The 19,658-nt window shown below is 44.1% G+C and overlaps 1 protein-coding gene across 3 annotated transcripts in view; it reads right to left on the reverse strand.

Annotated features, from left to right (window-relative positions):
* Pitpnm3 (PITPNM family member 3) overlaps window positions 1-19,658 on the reverse strand; it is a 91,298-nt gene that overhangs the window by 43,233 nt on the left and 28,407 nt on the right. For all 3 annotated transcript variants that reach the window (XM_076869973.1, XM_076869975.1, XM_076869974.1), the window contains exon 3: window positions 18,746-18,853. In XM_076869973.1, the coding sequence (XP_076726088.1) occupies window positions 18,746-18,853 (108 nt within the window). The remainder of the gene's footprint in view (window positions 1-18,745; window positions 18,854-19,658) is intronic.

The following is a 19,658-nucleotide window of genomic DNA, read 5'->3' on the forward strand; positions in this document are numbered from 1 at the left end:
AGAATTGCTCACCCCATTTCCACAGCTGTCTGCCTGCCACAGCTGCCTTGCGGGTTTATATCACCCAAATCTTTGTCTGTCTCCCTCCAGTTTGGAACCAGGGCTGCTGAGCTCTCTCAAAGAGAGAGAAGAATATATAGCTGGAGTTTGGAAGCTGAGATTCTGTTCCAGACTCCCACTGACCCTGCTGTGTGACCTGAGATATGTCCCTCCCCCTCTCTGGGCCTCATTCCTACAAGACACTGCAGGATCCAGTATTCTCTAATGACCCTCCCAGCTCTGAAAGCCCTTGGGGTGTTCTGTGTGATGGTCAGACACCTGGATTCAAATACCAGTTCTTTCATTGACATGTACCTTTGGGCAAGTTACAATTCTCTGTGTCTCATTCTTCCCATGGAGGAAACGGAGATCGTATGGGTCCCTACCTCAGAGGATTATTGTGCAGAGTAAATGATTACAAAGTCCTCAGAACACAGGCAGGTAATGACAGCCATTCAATAAATGAAGATTGCTCTTCTTATTGTTTTATTTTCTTATTTGCTTTTAATGACTGATTCGAGACCTTGTCTCTTTTGTCTTCACATCACCAAGTGAAGCCAGATGGAAATGACCAATGTCAAGACTTGCTCCAGTTCATGATGCTCCCCAGGCCCAGGAGGCATGACAGCCTGAGCCCAACGGGGGCCCAGTTGGAGAACAGTGGCCTGGGCCTCATGGTATGGCCCCCACCCAGCATGGTGAGGTGACTGTAGAACCCTTCCCAGGAGCTACAGCAACCCAGATGTGGATGGGAACAAAGAAAGATCCAGTGTCAGACGCACTTGTCAAGGACCAACGACCAGCATCATGTCTGAACACCGCCTGAGGCCCATGGTCCCTTAGGTGCCTCTAGGGAAAGTCACCTTCTGCCACCACCACTTAACAGAAATGAGGTCACATGCCCCCAAAATACCTTCTATCTGCCAAGGGCCTTGGGAGATGCAGAAACGAGGAGGTCAAGGTGAGTACAGGGAAAGAACAGAGGTGCACAGCCCTAACTGCAAAGAAGCATGAGGAATATGGAAGGAGGAGGAAGAGACCCCGTCGGACGCAGGGAAGCAGGTGGCAGAGTGCGATTGCAGCTTCCACGGGGAGAGGGAAGGGGAAGGCGTTCCAAGAGGCCAGCAAGACCATGTCCACGACAGGCCAAGACCATGGAAAGCAGAGAGTGGGAGCGGGTGGCCCTGGGCAGGAAGCCCGTTTATCAATAAGAAAACTGAATCTTGGAGAGGCGGAGGAACTTACAAACTTCCAAATCTCCTGCTTTATCTACTGCACCCAAACTAGCTGCATAATCAGCAGGGCTCCGTGAGAAAGGAAAGGAAATGGTGCTGTTCAAAAAGCAAGAAAAACGTGCTGCTCAAAATGCTAAAAGATAATTTTTTTTTTTTTTTTGGATGACCCTCTTGATCGGTCATGATGCTTTGATTCACTACTTAGTATCATCCTCCTTCATACACAGGGTGACCCATGAGCTCAGGGTTGACCCTCGCAGCCCTGGGTCCACACTCCCTGATGTGGCACACCAGCTCCCGGGTGGCCCTGCTGCCAGCCACTGGGCCCATGCTGGCGCAATGACCAAGAGCCAGAAAGTTGAGGCACGCACCTCGGCTTTCCTTGGGCCCGCTGCCCTGATCCAGGCTAGACAAGCGCACTGCAGTCCCCATACCAAAAGGCACCAGGTTCCTAGACAGGGCTTGGGGGGAGACTTGCTCCCTCTGAGTTACCTTTGGAATATAGCCAGGCAGGGACGGCTTCACCACCCTAGACACAGAGGGGTAGGAACACCTGATCCCAACCTGTCTCCCCTCAGGCTCCTGCATGGAGGGAGGGCAGCAGCTGTCTACAGGCAGGGACCAGGAGAGGGAAGCTGTAGGGCTGAGGAGCCCAAGGGAAGGAGAGCAGGAGGCCAAGCACCATCCAGGGACTGTGAGGCAGCACAAGGTGGGACCATACATGAGCCAAACATGAAGCCCCCGGCACACGCAGCATAGGGCTTCACTTACAAAACAACAGCTTGGAGGTAAAACGATTCAGAATTTAGAACAGTAAAGCCCAAACCCAGGGCCCTGTAGAACACAGATCATGCGGGGCAGGGTGACACACACCTGTGATCCTAGAGGCTCGGGAGGCTGAGGCAGGAGGATCATGAGCTCAAAGCCAGCTTCAGCAAAAAGTAAGGTGCTAAGCAGTGAGACCCTGTCTCTAAATAAAATACAATATAGGGCTGGGGATGTGGCTCAGTGGTCAGTGCCCCTGAGTTCCAACCCTGGTACCACCCCCTCAAAAAAATTAGAACACAGATCACAAACCCTGATTACAACACAGACATCTCTGGTGTTTCCTGAGCACCTACTGGGGGGCAGAACTTGGAGGAGGAAGGAGAATCCTCTGAGGGATGGGCCAGGTCTGACTCATCACCTCCAATGTTCTCACTCCAGGCCCATAGCAGCTCCACGCCTCAACAGTTTATGAGCCTCTGATCCCATTCTCACTTTTCATTACCAGAAAGCAAACATGACTTTGAGCAGAGCAGGATCTCCAAGGGCAAGGAGACCTGGTGGCGGGGTAGGGCGAGGGCCTGAGAGCCAGGGAAGCAGGAGTGCAGAGCTGGGGGAGGAGCCAGAGGGTGGGGGACCTTGAAACACTGCTTGGGATTTTCATGGGCAGAGGGAAGAGAATTAGGAGAAGAGGTCAGAGCTCAGCTCTGGGACTCCTCACAGCCAGCCCGGAACGTAGCCAGAGTTGTCTAATCCTTGAAAGCTGTACCTGGGCACTCAGGGGCCGCAGGCTCCACCCAGAGCTTCCCCACTTGTGGAATCATTAAGACTGAGGCCCCAGAGGCCCCCTAAACAAATAAGGAAACAGGTTTGGAGGGACAAAAATCACTTACTAATGTTCAGATCTGGTCCCTCTGACCCCCAAGTCTGGCCAGCACTCTTCCCTCCAGCTCACCCTGCTCCTCTGGGTGTTTTAGGCAGGGGCTTTTTCTGGGAAGGGTCTCGGAGCCAAGGGGGAGCCATCAAGACAGAGAAGGCGGCCACAGTCAGAACTGAGGGGAGGGAAGGAAGGGAGTAGAAAGGGGCTATTTGCAAGGAATGGCAGAGGAGAAGCGTCCAGAGGCCTGGGGACTGACCAGAATTGCCCCCAGGCTCAGTATCCCCTACAGAGAAACCTAAGCCAGGCATCCAAGGGGTCTGGAAGCCAATGAAGCCACCAATGTGGGCAAGAATGAGCTATTTGACAACATAAGTGTGGGGCCCACATAGCAGGAAGCTGGTCTTTCTGCTCAGTTCAGGCCGGCTCCATCTTCCCTCAAAGCTGCTACCAGCAAGAGAAGGGATTGGTGGACACCCCCCCCCCCAGCTTCCTGATTAGCAGGCTCCCAGGACGAGGGCGATTAACCAAATGTGCAGCTGGCTCCGCCATCCCCTAAATGAGACCCCACTTGGCCTAGAGCTTTCCAGGGCCCCTGGGCCCCGCCGCCTCGCCTCAGCTGGAGCTTGCTTCCAGCACAGGAGCTGCCAGCAGTTCCTGCAAACAGGACAGCTGCACAGAGAGGGCAGGGGACAGGGACAGTAATGCCTTCGCTGCCAGCCCCAGGCTGTGGTCCCACAAATTCTGCCTGTGCTAAGGGTCACACAGCCCTGGGAGTCTGAGCTACATCATCTGCCCAAGAAGACACGTTCAAGCCCCGTTAAAGGCTTCCTGAGTGATTTTTGTACTTCCTCTTCCCAGCTCCCCACATCCTGAGCTCCTCAGAGCAAAAGGAGGCACCACGAACAGGATGGCTTTCCACCAACACCTGAAATAAGAGAAGACGCTCCTTGCATCCAAAGTACAGGTTGTGAGATTTGCTGGGGCAGCCATTACAACAGACTGGGCTGTGGGCAAGAGGAATGGGGAATTCTCCTGGTCGGCTTGGGCGTGTCTGGGAAGTCACACTGGAACAGCCCCAGGAGCAAGAGAAGCATGACTTTGCCCTGGGCTTGCCCCTTGCTGGCCCTTGGGAGCTCTGGCCAGAATCTGGCCCAGTGGTGATGCAGCTTATGCAGCAGGGCTGGGAAGGAAGTAAGTACCCTCCTTCTTGGGGGTGTCCCCAGAGCCTGGGCTACAGGTGAAGATTCAAGCTCATTACCTCTCACCTAATCTGCAGCAACTACATTCATTCCTGGCCCCTCTTTTTATCTTTCACAGTGGCTTCTAGAAATATCTTTCTAGAAAGTGGCTCATGGCTCCCCTGCTGAAACCAATCTAAGGATTCCCATGGGCGCTTTCAAGAAGAGACCCACTCCTGAGCCTGGCATTCCAGTTTCCCACCTGGCCTCTTCTCTGAGACCTTCCCATCCCTTTTCATCACCCGCTCCCCACTACCGCACACCCAAACCCCAGTCAAGAAGAGCCCCGTGTGGGTCCCCAAGTCTCCCTGCTCCCACACCCCCTTTCCCATCCTGGCACCTGCCTGCTGCACTCTCATCTGTCGAAGGCTCTCATCTCATAAAAGGCTCAGCCCCGGCTCCACTTCCGGTTCCCACTTGTGGTAGAGCCATTAGCTCACTGAACTGTAACTGCCCTGAGTGGGCCTGAGGATGAGCAGTCTGTACAGGAGCAGCTCAGTTCTGAGACCACTACTGAGTCATCCACACGTCCCCAGCACTGACCGGCACAGGACCTAGCACAGAGCCATGCTTAAGTAAGAGAGGGGATGCAAGGATGCATGATGAACCCCGGACTGCCTTGGGGCCAGGAAGGGAGGGAAACCACACACCCCGAAAGGCACAACTGGAAGCAGCCAGGTTGGTGCTGCAGGTGAAGGAACCACTGAGCAGCGCTGGTGAGAGGGAGGTGGTCTGAGAGAGGCAGGGCCGTCTGGGAGGCTTCCGGGAGGAAATGAGCAGGATCTTGAGAGCTAGAAACGAAGTCAAGGGAGGACTGGGGCAAAGGTAGGAAACTGAAAAACTCTGAGTGGGCTGGAGGATCTGCAAGCAGCCCCCTGGCCATTTGACTAGAACATGCAGTGATTGGAAGAGGAAGGAGGAATGGCCCAAAAGATGTAAGTTTCAGAGTCAGAGGGTCACCTTGGCATCATATGATTTAGCAATGACTTGACAGACCCTTTATTACATCCCTCATGGTAGCTACTCCAAAGCTGTCTGATTCTGGCAGTGATAGGGAAGTTACTAACCCTGAAAAATCTTGATGGTCAGAAGAAAGCCTGGGAGAAAATTGTGGATAGCCTTCCTTACCAGGCTGGGGAATTGATACTTCATTCTTCAGACAGCAAAGACCTCGTTGTCAATTCCATAGCCGAATGATGTTACTGAACTTCTACTTTAGAAACATCACAGCTGGATTGCGTAAAGAGGGTAAACTGACTACATGACCCAGACTTCTTCTGCTGCTCCAAATCCCTAGAAATGGCCTTAATTACTTTCCTATGACTTAATGTTGGGTAGCAATGTAAAATAAGAAGGGATGTCCTATGCTGACCAAAATTGTGTAACATCCCCAAAAGGCAGAAAACAGAGAGATCTGATGGAAGAAGGCAGGACTGGCTACATTCATTTTCAGGTCCCCAAAATGGAACCGTGGTGGCCCTTATTCAAAAGTATTAAGAATTGCAAGGTGGCGATGGCAGAGTATAAAAATCAATCACGGAGCCTTCTAAGTGTGCAGTCTTGTGTGACTGCAAAGGTCAAATGCCCATAAAGCAGCCCAGAAGAGAGGAAGCCATAGATTCAATCCTGCAAAGAAAGGTCTGTGGCCAAGGCAGAGGCAGCTCAGAGGGCACAGCAGGCTCGTGTACGGGAATACCCGGGAGCAATGGAAGTTTTGCAATTATCTGGGTGTCCACAGTAGAAGAGCCAGTACTTTGGTCCTTTTCTGACCCCTGATTGTACCAAGCAAAAGCATCTGTCCCCAAGTGTGAAAGAAGATGGATGTTTGAGGGATAGGACACCCTGGGAGGCTGAAAATACCCAAAAGGAAAAAATCAGAAGTTACTGGTTCAGTGCACCCGGCAGCATTTCCTACCCACCCTAATAATTAGATGACAGCAGGCTGCAGTAAACAGACAGATCACATCCCTGAGAGTTAAGCTAACAGGGAACTGCAAATACGAAGTGGAGTGCAAATCCAAATATTGCTAAATATTAAAGGAAAGCCAATACTGCTGAAGAAAGATATTAAACTCAAAGATGGGAGGGAAGAGAATACAGAGAAATGGCCTGGGGTTTCCTTGAGCCAACTTAGTAGCCCATCCGTAATCATTCTTAAATTTTAACGTGTATCAGAATCACTTAGAGGTCTAGTGAAAAAAGATTCTGAGCCCTACTCCCAGAATTTGGCTAATTCATTCTGGGTGGGGGTGCCCTCACTCACATTTCTAACAAGTTCCCAAGAGATGCTAATGCTAGTGGTCCAGGGACCATTGTTTGAAAACCACATATCTAAATGCAAGAGTTGGGGATGAGTGATACAAAAACATAGCTCTCTGGAAAGTTGAAAGTAGATAAATTGATTAGGGATGCATAGGCAGTGACTGCTTCCTTCCTGTCAATGAGAATGTGGCCATGCTCACACTGTTTATTTCAGGAAAAAAAAGACCGGATTGCAAGTATGAGTGACAGCTCATAGACTATTAGTATGAATTATTCTGGAAGAAATATAAACTGTGCCAGGCGCCGTGGCACCCGCCTGTAATCCCAGCAGCTCAGGAGGCTGAAGTAGGAGGATCGTGAATTCAAATCCAGCCTCAGCAATGGTGAGGCACTGAGCAACTCAGTGAGACCCTGTCTCTAAATAAAATACAAAATAGGGCTGGAGAAGTGGCTCAGTGGTTGAGTGTTCCTGAGTTCAATCCCTGATGCCCACCCACCCCAAAAAATATAAACCATGAGCATAAGATGTTAGCAAGATGGCAAGCCCTGCTAAGGACCAAATGGAATTTATCCCAGGAAGGCAAGGTATTCAACATACAAAAAACAACATAATACACCATATTGATAGAATAAAATACAAAAACCACACAAGCATCTCAATAGGTAATGCAGAAAAATTATTTGGGAAAATTCAACATCTTTTCGTAGTTAAAAAAAAAATCAACAAACTAGGAATAGGGAGGGAAATTGCTCAACCAGATGAGCATCTACAAAAAAAAAAAAAAATCCATGGTTAACATTATATTTACTAGTGAAGGATTGAAAATATTCCCCTTAAGATCGGGAACAAGACAAAGTGTTTGCTGTCACTAGTTCCATTCATTATTCTACTAGAGGAACTTGTCAGGGAAATTCGACAACAAAAGGAAATAAAAGATATCCAGATTGGAAAGGAAGAAGTACAACTACCTCTATTTGGAGATGACATGACCTTTTGGATAGAAAGCCTTAAGGAATCACTCCATCTCCAACAAAACAATAAAAAACTGACATTTAGTTCTGTAAGGTTACAGGATACAAGGTCAATATACAAAGATCAATTGTATTGCCACAAAGTTGCAATGAACAATCTGAAAAGAAAATTTTTAAAATTTTTTTTAAATTTTTTATTTGTTTTAATTAGTTATACATGACAGTAGAATGCACTTATATACTTTGATATATCATACATAGATGGGGTATAATTTCTCATTTTTCTGAGTATATATATTGTAGAATCACATACAGTCACATACATACATAAAGTAATATTTTTTTGAAAAAAATCCGGTTATAATGGAATCAAAAAGAATAAATATTTAGATTGGACTGGGGTTGTAGTAGGGTTGGGGTAGAGTGCTTGCTTAGCATGCATGAGGCACTGAATTTGATCCTAGGCACCACACAAAAATAAGAATAAAATGTTTAGAAATAAATTTAATAAAACAAGTACAAGACTTATGCATTGAAAACTATAAAACATCTTTGAAAAAAATTAAAGAAGATCTAAATAAAGGTGAAAACAATTCTGTTTGTAGATTAGAACTGAGATTACAATGGCAATACTTTCCAAATTGATCTACAAATTCAACACAATCCCTATCAAAATTCCAGCTGGCTTTTTTTTCACAGAAATTGACAAACTGGTCCTAAAATCCATATGAAAATGCAAGGAACAAAAAAATAGTTAAAACAGTCTTATGAAAGAACAAAGTTGGTGAACTCCCACTTCCTGATTTCAAACTCACTGCAAGTGTACAGGAATCAAGACTCTGTGGCATATTGGCACATACATATGTGTGGAATAGAATTGAGAGTCAGAAATAAACCCACATGTGTATGATCAAGTGGCTTTTGACCATGGTGCCGAAACAATTCAATGGGGGAAGGAATAGTCTTTTCAGCAAATGTTCCTGGAACAGCTGGTTAGCCACATTATTTCTGTGCATGTCATGCACAGAAATAAACTCAAGGTGTATCAGAGACCTAAATAAAAGGGCTAAAACTATAAAACTCTTAGAAGAAAGCAGGAATAAATCTTGGATTAGGCAATGGTTTCCTAGATATCACCAAAAGCACAGAGAATAAGAGAAAAAATAGATAAACTGGACTTCATCAAAAATTTAAAAGTTGTGATTCAATAGACATTAGCAAGAAAATGAAGTCAATTCACAATATGGGAAGAAACATTTGAAAACAACGTATCTAATAAGATTTTAGTGTTCGCATATAAAGAACTCTTATGACTCAATGATGAGCAAATAATTTGAAATAGATACTTCTCCAGAGAAGATAAGCAAATGACCAATAAGCGCATGAGAAGATGCTCAACATCATTCATCACTAGGGAAAATAAAACTCAAACCACAATGAGATGTCACTTTCCACCCACCAAGATGACTAAAACCAAAAAGACAGATGGTAACAAGTATTGGTGAAGATCTGAGAAACTGGAACACTTTTCCATTGAGGGTGGAAATGTACAGCAATGCAGTGATTCTTTGGAAAGAATCTGCAGTTCTTCAAAAAGTTAAACAAAACTACTCTATTAAACATCAACTCCACTCCTAGACACATACCCAAGAGAATTGAGGAAATATTTTTTAAAAACTGGCATATGACTACTTATAGTAATATTATTCACTGGAAACAACTCAAATGGATAAACAAAATGTGGTATTCCCTTACATTGGAATAATGTTCAGCCATAAAAATGAAATGAAGTACTGATTCATGCTATAATGTAGGTGAATCTCCAAAACATGCTAAGGGAAAGAAGTCAGACACAAAAGGCCACATGATTGTTTGATTCCATTTTAATGAAATTTTATGGGTTGGAGGATGAGGAGAATGGAGAGTACTGCTAATGGGCACACAGATTTTTTTGAGGGTGATGAAAAAGTTCTAGAACTAGAAAATAGTGATGGTCGCACAACTTTGCAAAATGTTGTATTAAAATTTCAGAATTGTGCAGTTTCAAAGAGTGAACTTTATGATACACGAATTACATCTTAATTTTTTAAAAAAAAGAATTGAGCAACATCAATATTCATAGCAGCTCAATTCACAATAGCTAAACCGTGGAGCCAACCTAGATGCCCGTCAACAGATGAATGGATAAAGAAACTATGGTATATACACCCAATGGAATATTACTCAGCATTAAAAGAGAATAAAATTATGGCATTTGCAGGTAAATGGATGGAGTTAGAGAATATCTTGCTAAGTGAAGTAAGCCAATCCCCCAAAAACCAAAGGCCAAATGTTCTCTCTGATAAGTGGAGGCTGATCCATAATGGGGGAGCGATGTGGGGAGAATGGAGGAACTTTGATTGGGCAAAGGGGAGGAAGGGAATGGCAGGGGCGGGGGGGGGCAGGAAAGAGGGTATAATGAGATGAACATCAGTACCCTAGGTACATGTATGACTGCACAACTCTACATCATGCACAACCAGAGAAATGAAAAGTTTTGCTCCATTTGTGTACAATGAATCAAAATGTACTCTGCTGTCATGAATAATTAGTTAGAACAAAATTATTAAAAAAAAATTTTAATTAAAAAATAAAAATAAAAGAATTAGGCAAGATACATTTCACTTGGACAGTATTAACGACAGCTGTATGCTTCCTTAGAGAATTAGAACCAAGGCAGCTCCTGTTCAATTCGAATGCCATTTGTGATCCTTGGCTAACTAATCCAGTCTTAAGTGTGTGGTTTACTCCTGTTGATCTCTAGTCTACCAGAACTCAGAAACTTAATAGAACAAGCAGAAAAAGACCTTAGAAAACATAAAGTGAGCCCTTGGGCTCCATGAATCAACGTTGGGTTATCAACCAAAAGAACCAACCAGAGCATATGAAAATGAACAGATGATTGTTAAAAATAATCCACAAGAGTTGAGCAGCCGAATGGAAAAAAAAACTGATAAAGAGGAAATGGTCAAGCTGTCGTTTAGAGCCAAGGAAACTTCCAGAACTCAACTAGGACCAAGAAATGAGAATTAGGACAAGTCGACACCTGGTTAGAAAAATTTCAGTATCTGTCTAGTGATTGATAAAACAAGGAAAGAAATATTAGAAGAAACAAACAAAAAAAAAAGTGCACAGTAATGAAAGATTGTGACCAGGTGTGAGCATGACAACCAACAGCCACAAAAATCTCACTCAGAAACACTGTGGTCTCAGAAGATGAAGAACAGAGATTTAGCTGCTTAAGGCTTCAGAGGAGAGAGAGGGAAAAAAAGCAGATTATCCACAAAGGAATGAGAATCAGATTTATCTAGAACTTGTCTCTAACGACACTATATGCAAGGAGGCCATGGGAGGACATCTTCAGAGACAGATGAGAACATGATTATGGATGCAGTCTTGCATTCAAATGAGAAGGCACAGCCAGGTGCAGTGGCGTACGCCTATAATCCCAGCAGCTCAGAGGCTGAGGCAGGAGAATTGTGAGTTCAAAGCCAGCCCCAGCAAATATTGAGGCACTAAGCAACTCAGTTGAGATCCTGTCTCTAAATAAAATACAAAAAAAGGGCTGGGGATGTGGCTCAGTGGTTGAGTGCCCCTGAGTTCAATCCCTGGTACCAGAGAGAGAGAGAGAGAGAGAGAGAGAGAGAGAGAGAGAAGGCACATGATGACATGTTTAGAAATACAAGAACTTGGGGGGGCTGGGGTTGTGGCTCAGTGGTAGAGCGCTTGCCTAGCATTCGTGAGGCACTGGGTTCGATTCTCAACACCACATATAAATAAGTAAAAAAAAAAAATTTCAACAACAACTAATAAAAATTTTAAAAAAGAAAAGAAATACAAGGACTTGGAAAATTACTGCCCACAGTCCCTCCCTGGAGAATGAGAAGATGTTCTAATGAAAAGAAAAAGTAAATCAAGAGGAAGGCATGGAATTTCAGAAGCAGCATTGAGAACTGTACACTAAAAAGGATAAATTTTACCAAAAGTAAATCATACCTCAGTATATTTGACAAAAGAAGAATGAGGAGGAGGAGGAAGAGGGGAAAGAAGTCATCCTCACAGTCACCATAATGAGAGGGAGGGGGGAAACTCCCCAAAAGAAAAAAATAAATATTCACATTAAGATGAAATAAGAATTGAAAACCTGGAGCCAAATGAACAGGGGACAAAAAAGAATAACAAGGTCCCTTCCTATTCAGCAATAGAATATAAAATATTGATTCAGTCCAGACCCTGATAGAAAAATACTCATTTTAAGTGTGTTAAATATCTAAATTTTTAGAAATACAAAAAAAGGGATGTATAAGAAAGTTGATCATGCCAATCAAAGACCAAAAAGAAAAGAAGAAAACTATATTGATTGGTATGTTTGATCTAAGAGATAGAAAGATTGGAACCCACTATATAGAGGCAAGATAACTTTTTTAAAATTCATGGAACATTCATTCGCACACACTAGTTTTAGACAAGAAAGAACTTTAAAAGAATAGCACTTACAGGTCACATTCCCCAATCGCAAAGGAATAAAATTGCAAATTAACAAGGAAAAAAAAAAATGCAAGTCACCAGGAGTCTTGTAAATGTTTCTAAATATCTCTTAGGGTCAAGAGAAGAAAAATGGAGATTTTGAACTACTTGGAAGACCCACAATGAGAGAAAGAGCTACTTATCCAAATCCTGTGGGATGTGGCCAAAGTATCTGAATCCAAGCTTTGTGGAAACTGAAGGTTATGTAATTTTGGGGTCCCCTTTATAAAAACAATAATCAAAATATCTTACCTTTGCAAATTTTATCAGATTTAAAAACATTTTTTCTAGGGCCCTCCAAGACCTTGGCAGGGACCCATGCATATGTAAATTAGAAAACAAAAAAAAAAAGCCTAGAAACTTTTTTCTCTAGAATTTAGAAAGTTATGAACAACTTAAACCCAAAAATGTAGAAGGAAAAAAAGTGTTGAAACAAAAGCAACACTAATTAACATAAATTAATTTTTTTAAAAAAACAGAGTTTATATAGAGTTGGTTAAAAAATAAAGCTATTTCTTTGGAAGATTATCAAAATGGGTAAACCTTTGGCAAAATATATTAATAATGGAGAGGAGATGGATTCAAACAATGAGGGAAAGGGGAAAAGATGTAAACTTTCAGAGTTAATCTTTTCAACTTGATGAAGTAATCTTTCTGGAACACTAGGGCAAGAGGCAATACTTATTGGGGAAATATTAGGATAGTTTCCTTATATCATCAATACAGATATGATCAAACAAGAAAGCCTGCCACCACTTCTGGTACCTGGTGTTAATCTGGAAATCCTATCCAATAGATGTAATTATGCTGCACTTTTATGGGTTATAATTTCATTGTGAATTTTTTTTTTTTCAGTTCTCAGCGGACACAACATCTTTGTTTGTATGTGGTGCTGAGGATTGAAGGGCCGCACACATGCCAGGCAAGCGCGCTACTGCTTGAGCCACATCCCCAGCCCCAAACATATAACAGATTTTTTTTTTTTTTTTTTTTTTTTGTGGTGCTGGGGATTGAACCCAGGACCTTGTGAATGCAAGGCAAGCACTTACCAACTGAGCCATATCTCCAGCCCTTCATTGTGAATTGTGGTCTTGGGTATTAACAGTGAATCTCCCCCTTATGGTGATGGACATAAATATGATAGGCAAAATTCTAAGATGGTTATGCAATGTAATTATTTTTAAAAAATGAGTAAGTGGTATAAATATTGGCAAGGATGTAACTGTTAAGACTCTTAAGTGATATCACAGTCTCACTGGAAAACACAAAGGAATCAACTAATAAACTATTAGAGCTAATAAGAAATCTCAGCAGAGTGACAAAATTTCAAATACATAACAGACAAATAACTTACATCTAGTATACTTAAAAAGACTTCCTAAAAGAAATACGAAAAGGATAAATATGGCAAAAATTATTTTTAAGAAATAAGAAAATAATATAGGTCAACACATTTATGAAGTTCAACCTTACTAAAAATCAAGTAAAAATAAAATATAAGAAGATAGTTTCATTAATAAATCAGAAAAAAATTTAAAGCTTAATACGGTCAATCAATTCTGTCAACGTTGTAGAGAAATGGTACTGAGGATTGAATTCAGGGGCATTTAACTACGAAGCCACATCCTCAGCCCTTTTTAGTGTTTTTATTTTGAAACAGGGTCTCACTGAGTTTCTTAGGGCCTCGCCAAGTTGCTGAGGCTGACTTTGAATTCACAATCCTCCTGCCTCAGCCTCCCAAGCCACTGGGATTACAGGTGTATGCCACCGCACTGAATACAGACGCTGAGGTGGCTGAGACATCCAGGATCCGTCCATCCAAATAAATCAATGTTTATTTTCTAACCTATACAGCATTCTTTTTTCTTCTTCCTCTTTTTTTTTTTTTTTTTTTTTTTGTGTGTGTGTGTGTCTTGTGGTGCTGGGGATCAAACCCAGGGCCTTGTGCATGCGAGGCAAGCACTCTTCCAACTGGGCTATATCCCCAGCCCTACAACATTCTTTTAATAATGAAAAATTTCAATGTCTTCCCACTACAGAATGGCTTACTAAATTATGGCATGTCTACTGTACAGAATATGGTAACACAGGTAAAAAGAATGAGGCGAATCCATATGTACACATTTATGAAAAGAAGTGAAAGAATCACCAAGATCTACTGTTAAATTTTTTTGAAGCAAGCTGCAATATTAATGTCTAATCTTATCTACTTCCAGAGTGATGCCTTCCACATCCATAAACTCTGCAATGAGGTCTGAACTTGAAGGAATGGTTTTGAAATTGAAGGAATAGCTAAGGACAACTTTGGTTTTTATTTGTATTCCTTGATTTTTTTTCCCCCAACAATAATATAGTCAAGAAATAAGGTGGATATTTGTACACGAATGTTCATAGCAGTATTAGTCACAATAGATAAAAAATGAAAACAACCCAGATGTCCATTGACAGAAGAACAGATAAACACAATGTGCTAAATCCAATGGAAAATTATTCAGCCACACAATGGAAGGAAGTACTGACACATGCTACAACATGGATGAATCTTGAAAACATTAAACTAAGTAAAATAAGCCAGACACCAAAAGATGAATCCAGTATGATCACATTTATAGAGGTACCCGGAGAAGTAAAATTCAGAGAGACAAAAAGAAGAACAGTGGTTATGAGGGACCGGGGGTTGTTGAGTGTTTAAGGAGTGCAGAAGTTTCAGTTTGAGATAATGACAAAGTTCTACAGGTTGATGGTGATTGATGATGGCTATACAGCAACGTGACTTAATGCCACTGAATTACACACTTCAAGTGGTTAAAAGTGTATATTTTGTTACATGTATTTATTTTACCACAATCAAAAAACATGTTAAGTAAAAATAGTAAACCATTGTCAAATGACAACAATAATAAATAAGGTGCACTGAGCTGATGCAGGAGGATTCCTCCCCACAGAAATACATATGTGCTGGGCAATATGGTACCCCAAAGTGTCAATATACAACCAAGCTTAAAATAATGTACAATACACAAGACCAGGTATCAGAGGGAACTGCAGGAAAACAGAAGCTGAGGTGGCTGAGACACACCCAGGATCTGTGCATTCAATGTATGGAGGCTCTGGGGCTAATGGCTGAGAACAAAATTTGACCTCAGCTGGGGGATGATGAGGAGCTAAAGTGGAACCCCCTTTAAAGTAGGGATCCTTGAAGGGCTGCTCCATCCATAGTGGAACACACACACACACACACACACACACACATACACAGATCTCTTTGGGGCAGCAGCAAAGAAACCATTCACAGAGAGTGAGAAAGAAAAAAGTCACTCATGAGTAATTAACACCCTAAGGCTGTGCCACATATGGGTGTAAGGTCTAAATATATACCACCCATGGAGAGTGGAAACCCTAGGCTGTAAATTTAGCATATAAAATATTCAAAATGAGTGAAATACTCAAGTCCAGCAGAAAGAAACAAAAGACCAGTCTCGAGGAGGATATTTGCACCATCCAAGACACACAGACTCCCACAGAAAAGAAGAGGGAGTGACCAAGAGGAGTTCATAATAAAAAAATAAATAAAAATGAAGAATCAAGACCCACAGTGCATGCTTATGTATGTTCACCGCCCACCCCCCTCCCGAATCAGCACCCTCAAGAACTGGATATTAGGTCTAGGGGTGTAGCTCAGTGGTAGAGGACCTGCCCAGCATGCACAAGGCCCTGGGTTCAAACCCTTGCACCGAAAGAAAAAAGAGGAGGAGGAGGAGGAGGAGGAGGAGCAGGAGGAGAACTGGAGTCATTAGAAGAGTCAGAAAGTGCGTGTGTGACATATGACTTAAATGAAGGAGAGAAAAGATGGAGCACAAAACACAATTCAGGTTTCAGAAGAAGAAGAAGATCAGCTCCATTTGGAATTTGCAGAGCATTGGGGGTCCTGGTCCTGAGGTCTTCCAGGTAGGGTGCTACCTAAAAAGAGTCTAGAGGCCAGGAGAGTGTTCTAGGCTGGAGGCAGACGTGGAGTCATCATTGGGGAAAATGGAGGCACCCATGAAGGAAATGTGACTGGCCAATGCACCCACCTCGAGAGGTGGTCCCTGGGGTGACCTCCATTTTTAAGGGCAGGAACCTCGGAAGAGGCAGGAGCATCAACTCTGTTTATATGGCCAGTTTAGATCACAGCAAGTGTTCTGCCAGCTTCCTCTCCCCAAAGTACCCCCAGAGCCTCCCTCTCCTGCCCTTCTTTACTCAGCTTGCCTAGTTGCAGAGTCACTCGTCATTCTGCTACAGTGACAGTGCCACCCTGCTGGTCCTTACATCCCTGATATCTAGCACAGGGTTGGGCCCCTGTGGTGGTCCATAAATGGTCACTGAAACGAAAGGAAGCAATGTGCCTTCTTTCGTGTTCTGGGAATTCCCATCATGAATCCACAGGGGGAACGGGCCTCCGAAGGAGCTGGAAACAGGCTAGTTGACTCTTCCTCATCCCCTCTTCCTCCCCGCCCTTCTTATTCTGTACTGGGAGGATGAAGCATCAGCTTCTGGACACAAGCAAGCATCATCCTAGTTCAAACATGAATCAGCACCATGAAGTATTCTCGAGGGCTGAACTCATACGAGATGGCTCACTCTTCTTCCCCTCCTCCCTACTGATGATTACTTGTTACTGGGTGCACTTTGCAAGTAACATCTCATTTAATTTTCACCACTTTTTCGGTACCCCGTATTGCAGATGAATTAACCAAGGCTCAGAGAGGTGATGTGACTTTCCTTGTCCACAAAACCACATAGTAGCAGGGCCGAGGTACAAACTCAGACCTCTCACACCCCACAAAGCTGCAGTCACTGCCTCTCCCGTGGACCTCCCCTTCTGCTCCCTTCTCCCTGGTCCTTCCCAGCCCTCCCAGCTCACTCTGCCCTTCCATCACCCTCTCCCGAGCTCACACTGTGACTGAGTCACACATTTCTCAGCAGACAAGGGAGGCTTGGAGTGAGGAGGCGATGGCCAGATGACTGGTGAGTATACATCTGGGTCTGTCTTTTTGTGACCACCAAGCATGGTCATGGAGCAGAACCTGGAATCCATGGTACTCTTAATGCCCCTTCTCAAGTTCTTGGACCCATCTGAAAATATGTGGCTATGAAGACCCGAAGGGATACTCTGAACTGGGGATCAGGAGCCCAGGAGGACCACAGGCAAGACATAGCTTCTCCCAGGTTCTTCATTGTAAACTGAGATAATCATCCCGGGCTCACCCATTGCTCAGGATGGGTACTTTGACACAGGGAGTTTCCCCAAACAAATGAGGCAGGGATGGGGGATGAGAAAAGGGGTAGACGCAAGGGGCAAGACGGCCATTCTCTTGGGCTAGGCCAGAACCATCTCACCAGATACCTCCTGTTCGGATGCCTTGCTCACTTAGTAACTCTGGCCCAGACCATGACTGTGCACTGACAGGACCAATAAAGGAAGAAGAGGAAATAAATGCCATGGTTTGAATATGGTCTGTCCCCCAAGGTTCGTGTGCTGGAAGCTTGGCCTCCAATGTAACAGCATTGAGAGGGGTCAGGACCTTTAAGAGGTAAGGCTAACTGGGCAGTGATTGGGGCATGGCTACCCTTGTGAAGGGATTCATGTGAACGCACAGAGTGGATCAGTTATCAAGAGAGCAAGTTGTTTTAAAATGAGGAGCCAAATACATTTCTCTTCTTTATGCGTTACTTAGCATCAGGTATTCTGTTTTAGCAACACCAAAGGGATTAAGACGTTAAGAAAGAAGAAAGTAAGATGAGGAGTATATAGTGGATGTGATCCTCCTGGCCTGAGGGTCACAGACACAAAGGTTAGCACCCTGCAGCCTGAGTGGGATCCCCGCCCTGCTCTGCTTCTCACTTCAAGGAAATATTAGTCAAATACAGCCCCCAGCTGAGGATCTCTGGCCTTGGTTTCCCCATATGTAAGCTCAGATTTTTTTTTTCACCATTTCAGCTACATCCTCTACCTGCCTTCCAAAGTCGGGTCCCCTCACCTCATTGTTTGGAGCCCTTCCTTGATCTGCTGTCCTGCCTCCTAAAGTCCTGCCTCTCCTTCTGGGCCCAAAACCCTCAGCTTAAGCCCAATCCTTATGTCTTAATGTGCACCATGTCCCACATCAGAAGTTAGAGGCTTCCGGTGAATCACTGTGGTCCCTCCCACCAAGCACTTATCCAGGTAGATGTTCATTAGACATTCCATTAGTAATGAAAAATGGACAAATGTTTAGACAGATGGATGCCTAAAAGCTTATCGAGCTCCTGGCCAAAGGTCCCCGTCATAAAAATCCCCTTGCATGAATTCCCATCCGTAAACTTCTTTAGCAACTCAGCCATAAGAAGACCCAATCTTCATTGCCATCCCTCTGCCCTGAGACCTGGGCTCCTATCCTCACTCAGAGGCTCCTCCAATGGCAACCTCCTTATCCAGCAGATTCCAACCCTGAAGGCTTCACGGTGCCAGGAGCATGGAGCCAGCACCTGCCTTAACCACCCCCTGCTCCTGAGTGGTCACTCTACAGACAAAGGAAGCTTAGTTGCAATATCCTGGGGTTGTTTTCCTACCAAAAAAGAAAAAAAGAAATAAAACCCACAGATGTCCCCAAGAGAGTTCCTACAGGTGACAGAATTCAGGAATGCTGTAAGGAAAAGTGCCCAGAAAGACAACTCTTCACAGAAGACCTGAGTCCCAACCCCAATCAGCAGCCCTGTCCCACTCTGGAACACACGCGTGTGCTTTCCCTGACCATGAGAAAGAGTCTCACCTTGATGCTCATCCAGTTTCCCCATGGTCTCGATCTGCTCCACCAGGTCATTTGAATTCCACTGGCTCATTCCAATAAGGATGGCATTTTTCCCCTCGGCCATCTCCTCTGTGGAAAGAAGCAGAGACGGACATAAGCAGGCATGGCCATCTATAGGTGGCCCTAACCGGATCAGGGTTGAGGGGGACAGGGACTTATGTCTAAGGGGGTTATTATTTCATCCATGAATTGAGGTAGTCTTCAACTATTGGATGTGTCTGTCGTTATAGACAGGAATGGGACATTCAGGAATGTGTCATTGAAAAAAGGTGTGTTGCTGTACCCTACTGAACCCCCACATGGGACAGCATAAGAAAATAAACAAGGAACCAGTTGCTAGAAAAGCTGAAAACCCAGAGAAACCTCAACTCCCGGCACCGAAAGTAGTATTTCTTAAAAGGCAGAAAGCTTGTCACTTGCCAGCAGTTTTTCCTTTAGGAATGTCATTCAACTTCTCTGAGCCTCGGTTTTCCTATCAGTAAGATGGGACCGGCCATGTCCAGCTCACTGAGTTTTTAAAAGGGTTACATGAGATAATGGGTGTAATGATCTCGGTGCATAGAATGTGCTCTGAGATGAGAGCCAGGTGGTATTTTGTCAAATAAGAAGTAACTCACCAGCAGTATTTGAGTGGGTCAGGGTTTGAGATGGACAGGAGAAGCTCTGGAGTGAGAGGAGAGCAGAAAGCTCCTGGTTCTAAGCAAGCCTTGAGCTGCATGGAACCCTTAGCCCCCATCTGAACTTCATGAACCTTCTAATGCCTTCATTCTCCCCCATTTCACCCCTTAGCCCTGTGTCTATCCCTGCCCTTTCCCTGTCTGAGCTTAGTGATGACTCTGGGAAGAAGCAGTGGGGCTGAATCCCCCAATCACAC

Source organism: Callospermophilus lateralis, chromosome 11, assembly GCF_048772815.1.
Source record: "Callospermophilus lateralis isolate mCalLat2 chromosome 11, mCalLat2.hap1, whole genome shotgun sequence".
NCBI lineage: Eukaryota > Metazoa > Chordata > Mammalia > Rodentia > Sciuridae > Callospermophilus > Callospermophilus lateralis.